Consider the following 22,449-nt stretch of genomic DNA (forward strand, 5'->3'; position numbering starts at 1 on the left):
CTTCGGTAGCGAATGGGTTAGAACGTTTAAATCAAATTACCGCTATATCGAACCAGTAGACGTTTTTTTGCGAGTTCGATATAAATGGGTTTGACTTATATTACTTCCTTGTCAGAGCCTGCCAAATAAAAGGAAAGAACTGAAATTTAGATGTTGATTCTATGCATTCCACCGGGAGAATAATAAAAACGGCGCTCAGCTGGAAGGAGCCGGGAGTTCACGCACATGTGCTCACGCCTCTTGCGCTACAGTGTGGGCTGATTGGCTGACGCGGGAGGGGGACGTTACGGCGGCGAGATCATAGACTGGCCAAACTCTCCCCATATACGGCTCTGTGCATGCGGAGAGTGGATGGCACGAAGCGGCCCTGTGCCGTGCAAGGCGCGAGAGCTCAGTAGATGCTTTGCTTGTGGGTGCCATCCTCTGCAGTTGCGTCGTAAATGCGATATTCTCGGAGCCTGATGGAATGCGAGATGCAGCAGACGGAGCTTGCGGAAAACAGAACAAGTGGAACGCGGCAGCGCCGAGCAGAGCCCTGGCACCAGCTAGCGGCGAAAGAAAACCAAACAGTCGAAACTATCTAACCCGTTCCGGCAAAGGAGTACTATGGTTTTTTTTTTTCTTCTCTGCTTTTCTGTTGCTCTTGCACTCTTTTTCTGGGGTAGGCAGGAGTTCCCTCATTCTATGGAGCAAAGTGCCACTGTATGTCTGATTATGTTGCCACTGTATGTCTGATTATGTGATGTTTTAACCCAGCCGGGTGTAACACGGAGGCACTTGAGGAAGAGGTCTGGCTGGCACTGGTGTCAAATCAGTGAGGAGATGAGCACTACGTCAGCATTTGGCTGGCAGTCGGCCTGTCGACTTCCGTTGCTGGCACCTAACTGAATATGGTTAGGTGCCAGCCATATGACTCATTCTGAATTAAAACGATGACAAATGCACGTGCCGACTACCATTCGTATCAATTCTCGTTTTAAAAAACTAATGCTGTAGTAGCTACCATATGTTGCAAATATAAACACATACCCGACACGCTTTTTGATGATCAAGTCACTTGGCAAAAGGTCTACTGCATGACCCAACTATTTCCTCTCACTCACAAAATAGCGAAACAGTAACCTTTGCTATAACGAGGAAGTCGAGCGGATCGAGCCATTTGTGGTGCACTTACTCTGCCGTGGCATCAAATGACTTTGGTAAGGGGTTTTCGGCATCTTCTGCTTCCAGAGGTTCCTCGGGCTCCGAGTCCAAGACACTCTCGCCATCCTCCTGACTTGAGTCTGCATGTCAGAAGCGCCGCCGACATGTCTTCACAAATTCACAAAGCCCCCCGCTATCCCATTTACAACGATTGGAAAAGCACACCCTCACCCTTCAATGGCGTGCAGATGCAAAGCCCAGCAGCGTGGAAACAAGCATTCTGAAAACTGCGGTTTACACTGAGGAGTCTCGAGGAATGCCTATCTCGAGGCACTGGAGAAATAAAGCGGAGCAGAAGCTACAAACCTTCGAATTGACAATGAACACACTAGGAAGTGCTTGGCACATAGTTTTGCACGAATGGATGGCTCAGTTCTGCAAAAACAGTGCCTAAACTGGAAAAATCCTTTACTTTGAGGCAGGAATGACTGAGGAAATTTGGAAGCTTGGGGAAACCCCAAAGGGTACTCGACCCCGGGTTCTACAGTTTGAGAACACTCGCTTTGGAAAAGAGACGCAAGTCCTCAAAACTGTTTCCTAGAAACAGAGGTTCCTTCACCTCTCAAACTTGCCCAACCATACCCATTATAAGCAAACTGCTTTTGCGTTTCGTCAAAACTAAGCACAGCACGACCGTATGGTACCAAGTGCGCCGTACGACGTAGTTAGCCCAAACGGGACACAGGCACTTTTTTGCATATTCAACCAGACGATGCAATGACGGGCACCCAGATTTACCACTTAGGTTATTGCCCCGAAAGAACACTTTCCACCATGCTAATACTGTTGAGACCGGTTATAGCGAAGTCAACGGGAATCGAAAATCACTTTGCTGCATCCGCTATTTCGTTATAATCGACTCCGGTTAACGAAGCACGAACGGGGAAGGGTAAATCGTAATCGCTTTGCTGTAGCCTTTATTTCGTTCTAACCAACTTTGTTCTAACCGGTCTCGACAGTAGTTTTAAAGAATATTTTTATGGTCTGTTTCCGAGCGTAGAGTGCCGTGAAAAGTTCTCACGAAAGCACAATGACAAAGGTTGCGACGGGATCATGTTGCCATGTTGCCCGGCATCGGTGTCCTGTCGTGTCGTGACGGGACGGGACGCTGCGACACGACGGATGCAGTGTCAAGGCCCTTTCATACATTTGCATTCGGAGCGACCACTATGCTTACGAACGAATGCAACCGCTGCAACTTCAACAACAGTACGCGACGTGTACACACACATGCAACCGGATGCAACCACACGAATGAACAGCAAATGAGAAACGAGCTTCAGCTCTTGCTCCTAGCCAATAGTAAGCAACCCAGCTACGCTTACAAACATGGCGGACGGTTTCCTGCCCGACGCGAAGTCCACCATCCTCACCGGAGCAGCCGGAGGTTTCAGCTATGGCGTACAGTCACGAACATCTGCTGTGTGCCTGCAATAGCTGTGCAAAGGCTGGTTCAGACATCTGAAACAAACCCATTATCCACGACTGCATCCGTTGTGACCAAAACGAACGCTCTGCGCCGCGCGTACACTCCTGCAACCACTGCAACAAGCGCAGTGCGTCGGCAGCACGGCGACCGCCTCTCCGCCGTTGTCAGCTATTTCAGCGGTGCCTCTAAAAAGAAGGGGACGCGCTGCCACTCACTTGCGTAACAGAAAATAGGCAGACCGTCTTCTACGACCACAAACATAATTTTTTTTATTTTTCAGGGAACGCTTGCAAAGTAGTGCATTAAAAAAAAAAAAAAAAAGATGCCATACGCCGTCTTTTACGATCACGACTTTAATACACGACTTTGCCAACAGTTAAAATCTCGCCACACGCCTTTTGTATGATTATAAAAGACAATGTAATCTTAGGAGCGATATAGCAACATAAATATAACAGACCTGCCAACCCTACAATGCTGAAAATACTACAGGGGATGCCAAAAAACACTACAATTGTGTGAAGAAATATGAAAACTGTTTTATTCTTCAAAAACTTGGTCTGGGTAAGAAAAATGCCTCAACTAGGGCACAAACACATCATACATTGCACAAAATGTCTTATTCTTCAGAAGTAGAAGGCTGGGCCAACACCGAGGAAGTTGCAGCTTTTGCTTTTCTTAGGAAGTTGTTGTCGAACACTTGTTCATGGCACTTTCCGGACTGGCTGCATCTCACAACTAACGACTGTTCAAGAGTCTTTTTCGACATAGAGGAGCGGAACTGCGTGTGTTGAGAAGGTAATTCCCAAGGCAATGACGTTTGAAGCAGACAATTTTTGCACGCAGAGGAGATAGGCTTTTTGGGTTGGCCGGAGCGGGTCACGTGAACACTGTGATGTCGCCGCGACGTCGCCTCGTCGTCTGCTGCATGATGCCGCTCATGGAATTTTTTAAAAAAAATTACGTCCTTACTTGGCACACAACTCAGCACAAAATATTCTAAAATGTTCCTTTATCATATCAAAAACTATCGTCGTTCCGTACATCTCCACAATACTGAAGAAACAACGATTTTTTCACGTTCTCCCCATGCATTTCTGACCGGAGTCGGAACCTCCGGGAGTTCGCCGCTAGTCGCCGAGAGATGGCGTTCTAGATTGTGCTACTCTGCTCTGAAAGAGCTATAGAGTGCTCTAGCCCGGCCCGTTTTCAGCCAATGGCGCCTCCTCATTTGTCTCCTATACTTCCCAACGAATGGCCAAACTCTCTACATATACGGCTCTATAGCGGCTATACCACCCGTTACAACACTGACCTCAATGACAATTGCCTCACAACGACGAGCGGTAGCTTGCGCCTCCTGGCATACAAGTCAATGTACCAGTGTTGCCAACCCCAACTTGTAAACAGGCGAGATGCAGCTGAAACAAAAACTTTTTTTTTCTTTTTTTTACACAAGGTGTGGAAAATCATACAAATATTGTTGTTAATACGATAATCGTAAGAAAGCGCTAAAAAGCGGACACTTTACGATAAAATCGTAAAACTTGGCAGGTATGAATATAATTTCGTGATCAGACAGACGTTGCGAGAGAGACGTTGCGAGCGTTCAGGATTGCTAACACTAATCAGTGATCACCTTTCTCGGGTGATGAAAACACGTGAAAATTCGCATCCTTTATACGGTACGCACCAGTAATACCTTGAACTTGAACACATGCATGGAATGCGCCAAAAAATAAATCCGGGCGATGTTCGAGGACACAAATGCCAAGAAAGCACCACTGTTGTCGAACTAAACAAACACGACTGCGCAGACGTTTCTGCTGTCTTGACAGTGCCCCCCCGAGATCGCCGCACAAGTAGGTGGATCTTCCCTTCTAGTACGTGCTGGGTTATCATAACGACACACAACGAAAATTCACAGTCAAGGATAGCGCTTTTACGCGGAACGCTGAGCTTCCACCACGCTGTCCACATCGACGATCACCACCGACGCCATGTTTGCAAATAGAAGGAGCCCGGCACAACCGGCAGGCAACACACGCGACCGAGCTCTCCTCGACCTGTGATTGGCCTGTCGTTGCGGTCGTTCCCGAACGTAACGAAAAAGTTCAGCCCGGCTCAACTCCTTGCGTTGCGAACGAACGAAACGACCGTTTGGCGCTTCGTTGCTATGGTAACTCGTCATTCCAACCGGTTGCATTCGTTCGTAAGTGTAGTGGTCGCTCCGAACGCAACTCTGTGAACGGGCCTTCACGCGATGAAATAGTCTCGTCACCCACCTATCCTGTCCTCGGGCACCTGGGGACTTGCTGCGGGGCTCTGCTCGGCAGAGGCGACCCTCTCCTCCTGGGGCACCTCCTGCGGGGGGCAGGAGCGGGCCACTAGGCCCGGGAAGCACACCATGGCCAGGAACCAGTGCGAGTTTTGGTTGATCGGCACCACAATAAAGTCCTTGGCAAAGATATCCACGTGCCGCGTCCACGTGCGCACGTTGCGGTGCCGACGGGCCGCAGGCCTGCACGGAGCGAACGCACGGCCAAGGCTCTTCACTCCCGCTTTTCGCACGTACACTGAAAAATTACAGCCACCTAGTGGCAGTCCCAAAGGCTCCTACACTTCTGCAGTAATGGCAGTGATAGGAGAACGAGATCACCTAGATCGCTGACAGAATGTGAACTTCCCCCTCCCCCTCTAAAAATATGCCCCTGTTACGGTTAAAAGGATACTCCAACGAAATTTGAAATATTCCCGTCGTGTTCAAAGATAGGTTGAATATGATCCACAATATCCGTAAATGACCATCGCACGTTTGTATTTTGAGCCTGGGTGGCTGTATTTTTCGTTATAAACGGCCCACTCTGGCAAGCGCTCGGAGAAGGCCCAGCGGACACCACGTGACATCCAACGCAATCATGACGTAGGTCGTCTCAGGACGAGCAAAGCTACGGCGAGGCTGACATCGAGAGGATGGCCTAGTCGTTCCAGCCACCGAAGCGGCTGGTTTTGTACGAATTTTGAGTGATGGGTTAATCTTCTGTAATCTTGTAGAGGGACAATAGCGACTTCTGCGACACACAAAAGACATTCTCGGGAACAGAGGAGTTCCTCCTGCCCCTCTTCTCTCGTCGTGGCCGGAGGCGAGACAACCTTCGTCACTAGCTGTCAAGGTTCCTAGACGGGCATTACAAGCGAGGCGCTAGCGACATCCACCAGGTGCCCTTTGCTAATCGTTTAATTCGTTTTAAAATTCCTTTTCGTGACTTTTTTAACAAGATATTGGTATGTTCAATGTGATGCTGCTCCGTTGAACACATATAGACCATAAAATAAGCGCCGAAATTTCGTTGTAGTATCCCTTTAAGGCTGCTACAGTAGAACCTTGTTGATACCATTCCCGGTTCATACGTTCATGAGTGAAGGCATGGGAAATGTCCCATAGAGTTGAGCTGTTGTTTTTCCGGTTAACACGATTCCCCGGAAAGTATGCTCAACATTCTGCCGAATGTTGATAGGATTATACGTTTCTTGGCAATCAACACTGCACTCGCATATTCGGTTTAGAATATGCGAGTGCAGTATATACATCTAAACTGCATATACATCCAGTTCAGATGAACCAGCGCTAATCAGCCGTCCTCAGGGGCATACAACTGACATAGCACGCGCATTTGGAGCCCGCTGATAACGCCGCTGCTGCGTCTATTGTTCTCCGCAACTTCCGAGAGCCGTCCGGGTGCACAAGGGCGTTTACAGAACACACAACACGGTTTTACTGTCTTAGCTCATTATTCGATTACTGTATTTACCTGAAAATAAGTCGACCCCTACTTGCTGAACCCACCGAGAATTTAAAAAAATAATTCAAATATAGGTCACCCTTTTCTTAAACAGAGGAAGTTTGGGCAAAAGAAAGAAACAAACATTTATTTACAGCACTCTCAGCTAAATCACAACGCAATGCCAAAAACTCAATCATTGTCAGACCTTCCGAAGATGTCATCGTCGTCGTCGGAAGCTTCGTCAGCTTGGTAGACATCCTCACAAATTCGCAACAATACCTCACTGACACCGTTGCAAAATGACAACAACAAACGAGAAAAAATGGAGACGGGCGAAGCAACGAAAGACCAAATACAAACCGCGAGCAACGTGCCAGCCGCCATGATCAACAAAAACAAAAATAACCTTTGTGTTTTTGTGCATGTTTGTGAGGGAGAAAGGGAAGGAGGGTAGAGGAGGGGCAAGGAGCACGGCACCATCGCGTTTCTCTCCCTCCCCTTCCCCCCTTGCATAGCGAGGGGAATGCGTGAACGGTGCTGGCAGCAGACAGTCGCAAAACCCGACGCCCGAGGGATGCGTGCGAGCGGCGGCCACGGCGGGCAGGCAGCTGGCTGCTGCTGTTCGGTTGTTTTCGTGCACCAAAATCTTTTTGAAACAAGAAGTGACGCGGCTCTACGTCGACGCCAACTCGGTAGCTCGATAACTCCATGCCCTCGGTAGGGTCGCAAAATTTGGTTCCGATTCATTCTCGGTAACTCCAGAAAGCACTTAAGACGCATTCTTCGGAAGGCTGAAAGCACCGATTGCAAGAGTGCGCAAGAGTAACTCTAGACTAGGACGTACAAGGGAGTAGTAGCGGTAGTAGTAAATGAATGAATCTGGCATTTCTTTCTTTCTTTCTTTGCGTTGGCTCAGCCCTGGTTACTTCATCAAGTTTTGCCAACGCTTCGGCAGCTTTGGCTTCGCGGTCCGTCCCAAGCCCATGCCATCCTATTTCACTATTTTTCCTGTGCCGTGTAATCTCGTTTCGTTCTGCGATAACGTCGTGAAAGCGACGCCATCGCAGAACGGTTTGTTTTTGAACCACTGCATTTTTTTTTTTGTGTGCGTGTGTGCTTTTTGTATGTTTTCCAGGATTGTACAGGTTCCAGGGTAATATTTTTTTTTCTTGGGGTTTCTTTAAAACGTATCAATGAGGTTTTACTGTATACGAGTCTTCAGAATCTGATCCAAAACCAACCTCCAGGCATTCGGTCCCCAGTTCGTCATCCACAAAGTGGTAGAGTATGCTCGTGATGTCATAACCCTCGACGATTGTACCAGTTTCTTTTGGGATACAGCCCGAACCATGAAATATCCCGCCATGACGGTGGATGCTCTGCGGTCCGCAAAGAAGGTGAACTCACGTGAGGCCAGCCTGTCCCTGCGCCCTATGGTTTAGCCTCTGGGTGAGCCGTGGATAGAAGAAGGAGCTGAAGACGTGGGTTCGCCTCTGCACCTCCTCGCACACCTTCTCCTGCATCAGGTATCTGCACAGGCAAGGGCACCTCATGTTCTCACACACTAAGCAGGCTGCAGAATCAGTGCCCGATTAGGGCATTTGGGGGCCCTGGGCTGAGGCTATTATGAGGCCTCTACCTATGATAATAGTGGTGGTGATGATGGTGGTGGTGGAGGTAACAATGACGACGGGAATATGTATATTTTTGAACTTGTTAAATCTAGATATGTTTCATCGTATGATTATTGTCGAGCCTTGTTTAGATCCGTAGATTCAATGGAATTCAAGTTTTCCTTTCTGGCATTGAGGTGGAAGCGATTGTTTAGAAGCTACTTTGCAAATAATCAACCGCTCTAGCAATTTACAATATAGTAATTTTGAGGTACCAAAATTAAATCGAATAAACATTGCGGAAAATATTAGGATTTGTCGTTCACATCCAGCAACTTAACCACAAAAAAAAACCAAAAAAAAAACAACACTAAATTGCTTTTGTTTAAAATGTTGACCCCGTTCATGAATTTGTTTGACTAGAATTACAGCTAGATTAATAGAGTACATGCCTGGGCCAGTTTATACAAATTGGTAACAATGTCGACTTGTAGCACAGGTGACCCTCTTGCTAACATGTCGAGTGACATCATTAATCACACATAAATTGAGTTATGCAGCAACCGAAAAGGTACCTGCAAAATTCCCGTTCTAATTTCGCTTCCCCTAAATGGCATGCCTCGCAAATCGACAACTGCCACGAAAATCTAGAGCCCTTATTCTCGTAATTGTTCCAAATTATTGGAAGTGTTTTAACCTCTAACTAGCCCTCTGTTAATTAATTACTGGTCTGAACAGTGAAGGAAGTGACATAGGCAAGGAAGAAATTTAGTTGGTTGAAGCAGTCGTTTTCGGGATCAGACTACTTCGTAAACGCTCCTCTAATAGCAGAACCATCGTTTCGCAAACAAACACAGACTTCCATATTTAAAGCGTGCGATTCTAAGACATCGACCGCTGTCGTTCGGGCACATTTGCGTTTAAAGAATTTATCACGAGAACATCAACAGATGTTTTCTTTTTGTATCTACACGCTGTCTTTTTGAATGGGGAAAATGTTTTGCATCAGATTTAGTACTAATCTTGTTCTTTTTAAATGCAGTAATTTAGACCTCAGTGGCCATTTTGTTCTGTGACTCAATGTTAAAAAATAAGAGGTTATACCTCAGAGGTTGGTGAAACCATTGCAGTATTCGTATCAGTCGCTGGAAGGAAGAGTGTTTAGTTGCACTGGCAGACCAGATATCGACTCTAGAGCACTTCCTTGCAGCCAGTACCCATCGAAAACTGTTGAGGGGCGTCTTAAGAGCTGGCTCCTTGAAACGTCTCTTCGTTGGTGGCTATAGAGACGGTGTCTGAATCGAAACTTATCGTTCTGGAATAAACTCCATATGGAGTTTCGCGAAAAGGTCTAGAACAACATGTGTGAACCATCTGCGTTGCTTGCTTAACTTCCTGCCCACAATTGTCTGTAAAACACGCTAAGGGGGCCCCAGTACAAAAGAAAGCTCCATAACCGTCCTTCCATCAAGCTCCAATTAAAAAAAAAAAAAAATCTAACAAGGCTCGCTCTTGTACAACGAGCACACAAACGCCAGCTGATCTAGAGACGAACTTTATGGCATCTTTGTTTCCTTGTTGAGGAAAAGAGAATGAGAAGGCCATTGCGCCAGAGGCCCTTCGGAGTGTTTCTTCTGCTTTCTGCCTAAACTTTCTTAAATATATATATATATATATAAAAAAAAAAAAAAAAAAAAAAAAAAAAAAAAAAACTAACATTTTTAAATTTTCAGAAGCCAGCATGGGGCCCCCTGACAGCCTGGGGCCCAGGGCTGCAGCCCCTTAGCACATACCTTAATTCGGCTTTGTACAGAATGACAATCAAAGTGAGTTAATGCAACTTTTCACAAATGGCGTAACCACCGAACCCAAAGAATCCCAGGATGAAGTGAAAATGCCTTATTGGTCAAATTTTGGTGCATTGTTAAAGGCCCGTTCACACTCTTGCGACCGAGTGCGACCGAGTACGACTGAGAGAGACTAGTTCTCTTAAAACTTGTTAAATGTTTTTAAAATGAGGGAACAAACTGGCATTGTGGCGCCATCTATGCGGTGACCCTGGAACTGCATTTCACAAGAGCGAAGGTTTTGTGGGGATTTCCGAGGTCAAATGTGCGTAATACCCATAGAAAGGCTCGTTTATAACATTGACAAAAGTTTTTCGAGCCAAGAAAGAAAGGATAATGCGCGAGAAATAAAAAAAAATATGCGGACCACCGAGTTTACACTGCTTCCCAATATATGGCGCCAGTGTGTTTTCTGGTTTAAGAAGTTGTAAGGAACCTAGGTTTAAGAGGTCGCAAGAGTGTGAACGGGCCTTAAGTAGTAAGTCATAATATTGTTATAACCCGACAGACAACCCCTCCCAATTTTCACAAAGACGGTCTTGTAAGGCAGAGGTTCTCAAACTGGGTTCCAGGGAACACAGGGGTTCCACGAGCTGGTCTCATGGGTTCCGCAAACACACAAATTGCAACCCCCCCCCTTCCCCCCCCCCCCCCCCCCCCCCCCCCCCCCCCCTCCCCCGCCGCAGGCTGCGCGGCAGGACCATGCAAAGCGCATTATCTCACTTTGTACTGACATCGCGACTGATATGGTGGGGATATATGGGAAGCAACACAAGCAAAACTGCCGACGATTGTCCATCGGTTGCTTCTCGGTCGGCAAATATAGAGAAAGGGGGGGGAGGTTCCGCGGCAGTTTTTGAGGCTTCCTGGGGTTCCGTGAGACCAAAAAATTTGAGAACCCCTGTAATGTAAGGTATTACTGTAACAGAAGGATGGGTCACTCAAGTTTGCAACAGCAGTTAAGAATCTGAGCAAATGGTGTAAGCCCCTATCACCTAATACGACAACTTTGTCGTCGCAAGAGCGTATGAATCATGTGGCACTTATGTCAGCCACACATTAGCTCGCAATAATCGCACTGCCACTTTCACAAGGTACCTAAAGGGAAATTTCTAGATTAATGTTTTCACACACCAGGCCGCAACGAGAAAGAAAATGCCCGCGATCGACAAGACAGCATCCCCAATGACAAATCCCCCCATGCAGGATTTCTCCCAAAAGCTTGGCACATTCTTCACCACAACAGAGCCGAAGATGCTTGACGAAGGATATATCGCATCATAATCTGTGACGAGCAAAATGGTTGGCAAATCAGCCGGAAACATAGGAATGTGGTCGGTGTCAACTGCCACCGATTCATGTGCTTTTAACCATGTTGCGGGGGTTCTCACACTGGGCTCCTCAAGATCTCAAATTTTTTTTTACTGTTTCTGCCTCTAAGTGTACAGTTGAACCTCGATTTAACGGAGTCGGTAAAATCCGCAATTTACATCGTTACATTGAAATTTCGTTGTATCGAAATTTTGTGCCTAGCACGTAAAAAATCAACGAGATGTGTTACAAGTGCAAACACTCACCAGAAGCAATCTTTATTTGCGATGAAAGTGGTCAGTGACCTTCGCCTGCAACTTCTGCGATATTAATAACGGCGTCACACGGCGTCACACGGCGTTCAAATGCCCACAGTGCATGCATCGCACCTTGTTGCTCATATGCACTGATGTACCGCCTCAGTACGTCAATCGCGTCGAGCACCTCACGGCTGCTCGGCACCTCGCAAGGGTCATCGGCGTCCGCCTCGTTGTCATCGCCTTCCGATTCGCCGAGCACGTCCTTCACGATGGAATCATCGGTAACTTCTTCCGCAGTGATGACGCACGAGTCCCCATAGAGAAAGTCCTCCAGAGCGACACCATCCGGAACAACTCCGTCACTACGATGGGACTGCCATGCTCCCGAAAGAGTCTCTTGGTCTTGCTTGTCTTCTTTAAGGAGAGCGTCTTAGCTTTCATCGCACTAACTTTCTCTGTGAATGGTAGAGGAGGACGAAGTCCCTCCGTTTGGTTCCTTGCTGTCCACTTCCTTGGGAGCACTGGCTGCGCGTGTTTCGAATCCAGCTTTCCTGAAGCAGTTCTTGATGACCTCCTTTGCTGTGACCTTCCACGAAGCAGAGAGCATCTCGAGGGCTTGAAAGATGTCCACTTTTGTTTGGTGCTTCAAGCGAAGATCGAGCAGAAGCTTGTCAATCAGCCGCTGCCGACACGAGCACTTGATACTGTTTATGATGCCCTGGTCGAGCGGCTGGATCAGCGACGTGCAGTTAGGCGGGAGGAACTTCAGCTCCATGTTGGTCAGTTCCAGGTCCTCAATATGGTGGGCGGAACAGTTGTCGAGCACCAGGCACACACTGCGGCATCGTTCCTCATTTCCTCAACGAACTTCTGGAGCCAACCGCAGATGTTGTGGGTCATCCATGCCTTCGAGTTCAAAGTGTACTCAATCCCAAGCTCTCGAGCACCTCTGAAACATCGCAGCTTCTTGCTCTTCCCAATAATAAACGGCAACCGCTTGTCACTGGCAGAACTGTGGTCCGCAGCCCGCTCTGTTTTCCCCTGTGGCAACGATCTCCTTTGAGAGCCAGCATCCGGTTCGGGAGCATTTGGTAGAAGAATCCAGTTTCATCTGCGTTGTAGATGTCTGCCGGCTGATAGCACGTCAGGATTCTGGGCATCTCTTTCTCGAGCCAAGCAACAGCTTCAGGCTGACGCCGACTCGCCACTCACCATCTTCCCGACGATCTCTTGCCGAGCTTTGACCTGGTGGAGCCATCCACTGCTGGCTTTCAAGTCATTGCGGTACAACAGGCATCCAAAGTCCTTCGCCTTCTGCTTTACGACAGCACCACTCAATAGAGCGTCTCGTGCCCGGGTATCCATAAACCAGGAGAAAACTGCCTTGCTGACGTCTGGGTAGATGGCGGAATTCAGCAGTTTTTGCTGGGCACTTCTGCCATTCTTCAGAGCACCAAGGATACTCTATTTCGCTTTTAAAATCGTTGAAAGCGAGCTCTGCGGTATCTCAAATCAGGCCGCGACATCCTTATTTTTGCCGTTCGAAATGGCTTGCAGGATTTTTAACTTCTCTTCAAGTGAAAGCATTTTGCATATACCGCCGCTCATGGTGGCAAAGCACGTGAGGGTGAACAAAGTATGTACAGTTAGACGAGCGAAGCGAAGCAAAGCAAAGCAACGAAACGAGGCTTAAAGAGAGACTGGAGTGCCCAGGCCTGCACGGAATGCACGCACATGCGCTAAACACACGCACACCCGCACGTTACACTCAACACCACGCATCATGCACACCGCACTCTGCAGAGAGCACCTCACGGGCATTCTTTGAGATGGCACTTTCTGCGACTTCGCCTCCCGGTGCTGTTAGCATCACACTCAGAAGCCCGTCCGCGTGAAGTAACATCTTCAATCGCTCGCGGTCGCGGTAAATTCTTTTTTATATTCTTCACTCCTTTTACGAAATATTCCTTTAGGGCCTTCTTTTTTGGTATTTTACGGCGATGGCACTTTGTTATATTGAAATAGCCGCAAAAATGACTTCATTATACGAGGCCGAAAATACATGGTGTTCTATGCCCAAAAAGACCTTGTTAAATCGGGAATTTGAGGTTCAACTGTAGTGTCCCTCCAATTTCAGCACCGTTTTAGCAGATCTGAGCTACTTATCGATGTATAACTCTGCACAAAACGCTCCCCAGCATGCACATTGTTTAAAAGGTCTATCGGCTTCTGCATTGCTTTACTGGATCAACGCCGAGACTGGGAAAGGTTTGTCGGTAATGAATCAGGAAAGATGGGGGCTCCTCGAGATCAAAAAGTTTCTGAACTCCTGCCCTAGAGTACAGTGGTGAATTCAGGGGGGGGGGGTCCAAATGTCCTGACCCTGACCCCCTCACCCCCTTCGACATCCATATGCGTAAACTTTTAGGGTGGGGAAAAGGGATGGGGGAGGGCGTTTTTTCAAACTTCTGATACGCTGACCTCCCTCCCTCTGGGAACATGTTCATCCGCAACTGCTAGTGTAGCCCTTTAGCACTGACGGTGCCATGCACGTGCCCCAAAACGGGTGACCCGAGGGTGCCGGGGGGAAGCTCACTTGAGGTAGAAGTCAATGATGACGTCGTTGAGGAACTGGGCCTCGCCGAGGCACCGAAGATCTGCCCTGTGCACGGCGATTCCCCCCGTCTTGGGCGGAGGAGGGTACACCAACAGCCTGAAAGCAGGACGGAATGCGACGAATGTCAGGTCCCGACGGCTGGCGAGCACGGGCCATGCACAGCCGACCCCTCGACTGGCTCGGCTTGCTGAGGGGTGGCGGCGTTGCAAAAGACTACACATGCTCCAAGGGCGGCACCATACCTTGAGAGCTGGGTACTTTTCGAATAGTAGCTTTCCCTAGAGTCACTACCAGTTTCATGAAAAGTATATTTTAGTGGTGCATTTTATCTTTGAAAATTTCATGGCATAGCTCCCTTTTTGCTAGCAGACGATCGCATTGTCTGATTTCGACCTAGTGCATTGCTTGTTTGCTGCGCCTACTATATTCAAATATGGTGACTAAACTCGGACAAAACAAAGCACACTCGCCGTATTGTCATACTTTTTGTCACAAACTTTTGCGGCACTTTAAGTTCGGAAGACAGCCCTAAAACGCGCTCAGCGTTAAAGTGTGATCAACATATTACCATGCTTTGCATTCTCTAAGACTACAAAAATAGAGGGATTGAGGGGGGAAGGGGGTAAAACACCTCTCACAAAAAGCATCGGACAGACAAAGTTCTGAAGTTGCTTACTTGATGTTTGGCCCTGATGGGACTTCTACTGCGGAGGTAGCCTAGTAATGACAAGGGAAGAAAAAAGTGCAAGAATTAATCGCAGCAAAACCCCAAAAAAATTGAAGAGCAAATTTCCAACCCTTGAATTCCAGCCCAAGTTCATATTTATTACTGCAACCTAACATTTTTAATACATACTTTCATAGCTTCGTGTTTTGGCCACCATGCGCCACGAAAATTAGGTCTTTACGGCGGGACCGCCGAATGTACGCTGCACAACTTTGTGCTCCAGCACACAGCCGCGTTTCCTGTTTGCTCATATTGAACAATAACTGCACACAGAAGCACGGTGGACCGAAGAACTGAAGGGAGCGCACTACCTCCGAGAGAAAATTTCAGGACTGCCACATCAACCTTAAAGGGGCCCTGCAATCATATTTAAGCGTCTACCTTTTTTGTGGTTTTCACGTCTCTTGAAGTTTGGGCAAGCCAGCGGGCATGGAGAGAGTAACTAAATATCAGTGCGTCTTATTTTTTTAACCGTACGATGTGGAAACCTCCTCCACCAACGAGGGCGACCCGCGGTACTGAAAGCGCGCAAAATGTGATGCCTTTGGTCCAGGGCTTACTACTGGTCAGAGCCGCTAAAAGCTTCTTTTTAGTCGAAATACAAAATATAAGTGGCGCGAACCGTTTCAATTATTTATAAAAGTAGTTTTTGTTCGGTAGTTTAGATCAGAAAAGAAACGAATGCAGTTTATAAAGTACAGAAACAAGAAATGACGCGTCGACAAACCCGCCACCAAGTGGTGCAAAAGGCAGCGCATACAGAAGGGAGTAGTGGGATCAGGCACCGACACAAAAAGGTCCCGGATGTACGAGTCGGCGCTGCGGCCGTATCGACAGGAGGATCCGACCGGCTCCGAGCGTTCCGAAGGCCTTCGGTACCTTCGGCGAGAAGCTTTGTCTCGCGGTTTCGCCGTTTCGCGGTATGGCAGCGCGAACTGATCTATACCCCGTGTTTGCTGTCGTTTGTGGCCAATGAAGTGTCGTGCCGAATTAGTGTTTAATCGCGCAGCAAATGCAATAAGAGCCGCTCTGGCCGCCCGCTGCATACAGCCTATCCATAACATGCTTTAGTGGTGCCCCCTCGCGCCGTCGACACGGAGTGCGGCAGCCGCAAGCGCTCGCGATGAGCCCACTACCCCTCCTCTAGTTCACGGCCACTCAAGCAACCAAGGACGTCATGAGGGAGGTTATTTTTTGCTTGTTTTTTGTAATTTTATTTTGCCTATAAATTTTAAAATAAAGCAAATTTCGAGAAAATAAAAGTTTCACTAAGTTACTACAGCAAAACCTCGTTATAACAAAACGAGATATAACAAACTAATGGATATAACAAAGCAATCATAATTCCCCTTGCTTGCTAATAGTGGGAAGAAATGGACATTGGCTATAACAAACTACATGGTTATAACGAAATAATTACGACCGCTCCTTCAACTTTGTTATAACGAGGTTTTACTGTACATTCAGTGCGCTCAGGTTCGGTGCAAGTTAAAAACCAGTAAAAAAGTTCTTGCAGGGCCCCTTTAATAAGCACAGCAAGGTAGAAGAAAATATGTAGCGAACGAATTTGTACCAAATACTTGGCGAAGCTATCACTTGTCAATGGTAGCAGGAAATCGTTTTGCAAGCTGGATGTGTGGTATGCATACCTGCCAACCTGTGGACTTTACGGTTACGCGAAGCGATGTGCAGCTTAATGTCAGCCTGGCCAGCGTGCGAAACGCTTACATCATACGTGCACGTGCTGCAGAATCCAAACTTCTCTCGCTTTTTAGGCGGCACGAAGCACGGAAATTTTGACATGTAGGACTTCAGGAACACCTGAAAGTACCTCTTTTGATGTTTGGAGTTTGGCATTGCGTCGCAAAGCCACAGTGACCAGGAGAATGCTACAGGTACACGTGCAACAAGCACAGATGCCGTACTTCTCGCCTCGAAACTGGCCGAAACAACGAGGCCCAACAACTTCTGAACACGCCGAACCAACGTGCACCCGTGCACCGCCGAACACACTAACAGAGGCTTTGAGCTTTGGATTGGTTTTCGATCCGTGGCCACCGGATAGTAAAAACCACGACGCTGCTGTGGATGGTACCTATCGTCCTCTTGTGGCGGTGCAAGATACCGCCAACAACAAAGTTACAAAAACACAAAAAAAAAAAAAAATAATAATAATAAGATAAAATAATTAAAAAAAAAATTAAAAAATATATTTTTCGTAAGATTTGAAGCAAGATTCGTAAAATCGTAAAATTAGTCCCAATTCGTACATTTTACAAAAATTCGGAAGAGTTGGCAGGTATGGGTATGGATCGTGGTTATATACGCTGTTGACCATTTGACCGCAGCGCCCTCTCGTCTATAAACGTTGAGCCAATGCATGCAAAGTTTAACGCGATTATATACGCATTTGACTGCATAGCCCTCTCCTGAATAGATGTTGAGCGGCTACATGCAACGTTTCACCCCTAACATCCCCACCTCTTGAGTTACTACATACCACACCTCAAAGCCAACTCTACTCGTACCGCAGTCATGGCCGAGTGGTTAAGGCGATGGACTAGAAATCCATAGGGGTCTCCCCGCACAAATTCGAATCCTATCGACTGCGCAAACATTTCTCTTTTTTTAAGAAGACAGATGGGATGGCAATCGATGTGAGCACGGACGCCAGACAGACGGACAAGGAGAAACTCTAAAAGCTTCGCCCCTAAAAGTGGATATGCGTAAAAGTGTGCGTTTTTACTCGCAACAGCTACTGCTGTCGATTCTTTGCACACTGTGGGGAAAAGTTGCCGATTGTTTGAGGTGGCTACGAGGCTGCGTTAGTGCGATCGAGCAAACAAAGAGCGGATATTTTTATAAAAGTGCACGTCATTATGCGCATTAACAGCTACCGTGGCGAAAAGCTACGGATTTTCATGGAGGACTAAGTCACCGATTGATGCCTCCAGAGTCTCGCACGTAATGGTGGATCCCTGCTGTAAAAGAAGAGCGCGGCCCCACCTGCTGGCAGTTGGCACCGGCGTTGGAGGAGGTCCGGGTGGCCCGTGAGCCCGCGGAGGTCGTGGGGATGTTGTGGACCACCACGTGCGTCACCCCTGAGGAAGAGCCGGACTGGGGCAGCAGCACAGATGTCCCGGGACTTGCTGCAGCTTCGTTCGATGACCCCACGCCTTTCTGCGCATTGCAACACGTCGTGGAATGCCGACGTTACTTCAAAGTGTCATGGACGCAGAGTTGATGTAATAATCTAGGGCAGGGGTTCTCAAACTAAATTCTGCGAGCACCCAAATTGCAGTGCTCCCTCCCTCCTCCCCAGTTTAACCTTCCACGGACCCAGCCATGGACGAGATGGTGTTGCGGGCAAAGCAACCTCACCCTTCGCACTAATATGTATATATATATTTTACATTGTGCGCCAGGTTAATCTACCTTCTTATTCTCTATAGTCGTCCCCTTTTGTCTTACTCTGTCAGGTTCACCATCCAAACGCCTTTATTGCCCGGTATTATTCATTTTGAGGCTTGCAGCGGTTCCCTGGGACGAAAAGGTTTGGGAACCCCCTGATCTAAGTGGAAAAGTCTTGCACGTTTCGGCCACTTCGGAACGGCAGGGCATAGACGCGGACACCGATTGTCCAGGTGGGACCATGTTGCTAACTACGCTTCGATATACACAAAGCAGAAAAATGTCACTTGCAAGGTCTGTACCTAGTGTCTCTATGGCTTTATTTTGTACAAAAACACCAATGTCATGCACTGTATAAAAAAAACATTTACCAGCCTTGTGTTAATTTATTGTACAGTCACAACGATAGCTGTGAAACATTACGGGGAAGTCGTTGGGCATCGGCGTTGCGATCATGCGCTGTGGGGTGTGAACAAAAGCGTTCGGGACAAAATAGACATCTGACCACTTTGTTCAGAACACTTTTGTTACTTTTTAGTTTTGGTGCACATGAAAGCACGTCTCCTGGCACCAGCTCCTGGGATTGACGGTACCTCGACATCATTTTGTTATCAACTACAGTCAAGCCCGGTTATATCACGCTCGGGGTATTTCTAATTTTTGTTTAAGGGGACACACCCCCTACGAGGGTCAATTTTTGAACCCTTGGCTTAAAATTAATGCAATTTACAGGGTAGCCTCGTGGTCATGCTAGAAGGTGTATAACAAAATTTCAGGTCTGTCGGTTAAGTGGGAAGGAAATTAGGGCAGTTTTTATCAGAAACACGCCTAGTCGGAAAACTATCTATTCGCTAGATATGTAGCAGAATGCCTAGGAGGTGCGGCTATGGAAAGCTTTTTGTAAAAAGTCATTTATTTCTATCAATTTTCTCTTCTGTGTCTCCGACAAAATGTCAACACTTTTTGATAAAGACATACGTAAAGTGACAAAAAAATTCCATAGCCGCATTCCTTATTAAATTTCAGTCAGGAAAAGTGAAGAACGAGCCTTCCCTGTATTGCCCTTATGAAACGATAGACTGACTAAAATGGAATTTGTAGCAAAAAGTGGAATAAAGAAAAATGTGTTCAAAGTGCCCCAAACCCTACCTTTTCTTTAGCATTGGTGGACAGAAAATACTTTATAAAATATTAGCTACGCAGTGTAAACTAGCAAAAATTTCTGGGAATACTCTCTAAAAAAAAAGTCAAATTTGGGGGGGTTTAACATGCCAAACCAATGGCGGGCATCTGGCACGCCCCAGCGAAGGAATGAGGATTATTTTCGACCACCTGGGGATCTTTTGACGTGCAACTGAAAGCTCGGTTACACGGCGCCTTCTCCGCACTAAGCCTCCGTCAGATTGCGGGCACTTCGGCCGGGATTCAAACCCGCCACATGGGGATCCGTAGGCCAGCACTCTCGCCTTGAAGCCACCGAGGTGGCTGGGAATACTCTCTAGATTTTAGTGGATAGAAATACCTATGTAATTTTTCAAAATCAACGTTTTTTACTGAATTTTTTTTTCTTTTTTCTGGGTAGTGTCTTTTCTTACATCACAGTCCAAACATCCCCTCGAAAATCAGATGTAATAGTTAGGAGCGTTGTCCTTTTGTATCCAACTTCCATGGTGGGGGCACTGCATATAGCAAACGAAGCCCAGTCGCCCCTTGCTTTTTCGTGATCCGACTGCGCCAGTGGCGGGCGAGCTGCGTTGCTTGGCTGGCAGACTTCCAAGCCAGCATACATGCAGGGAAGATACGAAGATACACAGCGAAAAAACAGTTCTGTTGGGGGAAAAAAAAAAACAAAAAACAAAAACAGCACATCACTGTAAAAAAGAAAAGAAAAAAAAAAAGAAGATGGCAAAAGCAAGGGGAAGGGCATGGGCGTGCGCACGCAGGGAGAGCAAGGAGTGCCCGCTGTCGGAATGTAACGGTAGCCTGCGCCCTTCCCCCAAACACTGTTGATGCTGTACGACTCCCTCCCTGGCCCCAAAATAAAATACCTAAGCGAAAAAGAAAGTCTTCGGCAAGTCGAGTGTGCCGACGGTTGCGCAACCGCACTTTGAACGCTTTATCTTTGTTTACCTTTTTCTTTTGCCGTTATTGCTTTGGCCTTTTTTACAGCGGAGAGCTGTTAAGGGCTAGTTTCCCAAGGATCGTGTCCGGTACCAAACAAATATCGACACCCATGGTCGACACAACACTCTGGTTGCTGCCGTCGCTCATAGATGGCGGCAACGCTTTTTTGGAGGAAGAAGAGCGGGAATGGAACGAGCGGCGATGTGCGCAGCAGCGCCAATGGTTCTGCAATCGCCGCAAGGCCGCTATCACCTAAAGTTCCACTGCGTCGAGCGATTCCGATTTTCTTGCGAAAGAAGAGCAGATCGCTCGCCTGGAAAGCCACTGCCGAGAAGAGAAGCTACAGCTCCACTGCTCTTCCTTCTTCACAAGAAGGAAAGGCTGAAAGTTTTTTTTTTCTGCCTTTTGTTTTTTGTCAGAATTTAGTGAGCTTCCTTGTTTGTTGCTTGCCTAACTTTTTCCTATGGTTCAAGAGATTTTTTTTATGCATTTTACTTTTCCGTCTTGCTTTCATTTTTATAGAAATTATTTTTGCGTTTTGTCGCCATGCTGTGTGGAGATCCCAACCAGGTGCGCGAGTAAGCGTGGCGGTGTTTGCAGTCTCCGCCAACTACGCTCTACTGCATTTAGCATCTCTTGGATGCTCTATTTGGTAAGCTCCCGTTTGTCGCGACCTGCGGTATTAGCAGAGACGCCAAGAAATTTCAACTCAAGCTTAACTTATTTTATTTATCAAATTATTCATATATCAGACTATTTACGATCCCCTTTGAATTCAATATATCCGGGTTCGACTGTATTTTTGTCTTTTCAGAGAGTGCATGCAGTGGACATCAAATACTACAAAGAACACTCTTGTTTCTTTTTCCAGGGCACATAAAAGCATGTTTTCCGGCACGAGCTCTTGGCATTGACAGTGCTACAGTGGCAATTTGTTATAGACTATTTCTTCACTATTTTTCAGACAGCACATTCAGTGGGCATTGCATTCTACACAAGCTCTATGTATAAGACGGCTTGTTAACACTGTGGCGTAGTTCCGTGGTAACACCTCTGCTTCGCACGCAGCAGACCCAAGTTTAATTCCCACGGGTGGCAAGCAATCTTTTTCAAGGATTTGGTAACATACACGGCGGACACCTTACTATGTCAAATACAACATAAGCAACAGACGTCATTTTCTCTGGTGGGAAAAGCGTATAACAGCTATCATTGTATAGAAAAGTTAAGCAGCATTCGAGCAACTTACCGCAATATACCAAGCAAGTGCACATCTAAAATTAGAAGGTAATTGCAAAAAAAAAACAAAAAAACTTTCAGCCTTTCCATTTTGGTGAAGAAGGAAGATCAGCAAAGCTCTACCATGGTGAACCGACCTCAAGGACAATTTCTTGGACGACCTCAAGGACGACGACTAGAGTAGGACGTCTAGGACGACCTCAAGGACGATGTCTAGGACGACCTCAGGGACGACATCTAAAACAACCTCAAGGACGACTTCAAGGACGATTTCAAGGACGATTACTAAAACGACCTTAAGGATGACTTCTAAGACGACATCTAGGACGACTTCTAGGATGACCTTGAGGACGACATCTTAGATGACGCCTAGAAAAATTAAGCCTTTCCACTCTAGTGAAAACCAGAGTGGAAAGGCTGGAAAGGTTACTGCCATCTATGAGCGAGGCCGGCAAGCCGGTTGTCGCCATCGCTCATAGATGGTGGTAGCTGTCCATAGCGCAAGACATTAAGATGTCAAATTGCAGAGCCACCAAAGCAAAAGCCTCACCTGTGGGGATGGCCTCAAGGATGAGCAGTAGGGTGAGGGTGTCTGAAAGACATCAAAAGTGATTCAATTAGTTAGAATAATTCTGAAGCACTTTTTGGAGCAGTCAAAAGTCCATTCTGGAGCAGACAGAAAAACCCTTGGAGATTATACAAAAGGATGACAATAGCCATAGTTTTGTACAAAATGCTCCACTAGAGCAAATAAAGTTATAATGTATGCTAGAGGTTGAACTGGCGCCAGTGCCTATGCGACTTCCGAAATGCAGATTGAAGCAGACAGCAACCAGTCTACTTTTTGCGCTGCTCCTGTGCATTCCTATGGGAAAATGCACAT

The 22,449-nt window shown here is 47.0% G+C and overlaps 1 protein-coding gene across 1 annotated transcript in view; it reads right to left on the minus strand.

Annotated features, from left to right (window-relative positions):
* The window catches only part of LOC8050534, a 101,499-nt gene that overhangs the window by 20,581 nt on the left and 58,469 nt on the right, over positions 1-22,449 (minus strand). The window contains exons 11-17 of the mRNA XM_029995623.4: positions 22,117-22,158; positions 17,799-17,972; positions 14,742-14,782; positions 14,045-14,161; positions 7,825-7,947; positions 4,918-5,153; positions 1,175-1,283 (exon numbers count right to left, since the gene is read on the minus strand). Of these exons, the coding sequence (XP_029851483.3) occupies positions 1,175-1,283; positions 4,918-5,153; positions 7,825-7,947; positions 14,045-14,161; positions 14,742-14,782; positions 17,799-17,972; positions 22,117-22,158 (842 nt within the window). The remainder of the gene's footprint in view (positions 1-1,174; positions 1,284-4,917; positions 5,154-7,824; positions 7,948-14,044; positions 14,162-14,741; positions 14,783-17,798; positions 17,973-22,116; positions 22,159-22,449) is intronic.

This window comes from Ixodes scapularis, unplaced genomic scaffold, assembly GCF_016920785.2.
Source record: "Ixodes scapularis isolate PalLabHiFi unplaced genomic scaffold, ASM1692078v2 PGA_scaffold2__306_contigs__length_199485367, whole genome shotgun sequence".
NCBI lineage: Eukaryota > Metazoa > Arthropoda > Arachnida > Ixodida > Ixodidae > Ixodes > Ixodes scapularis.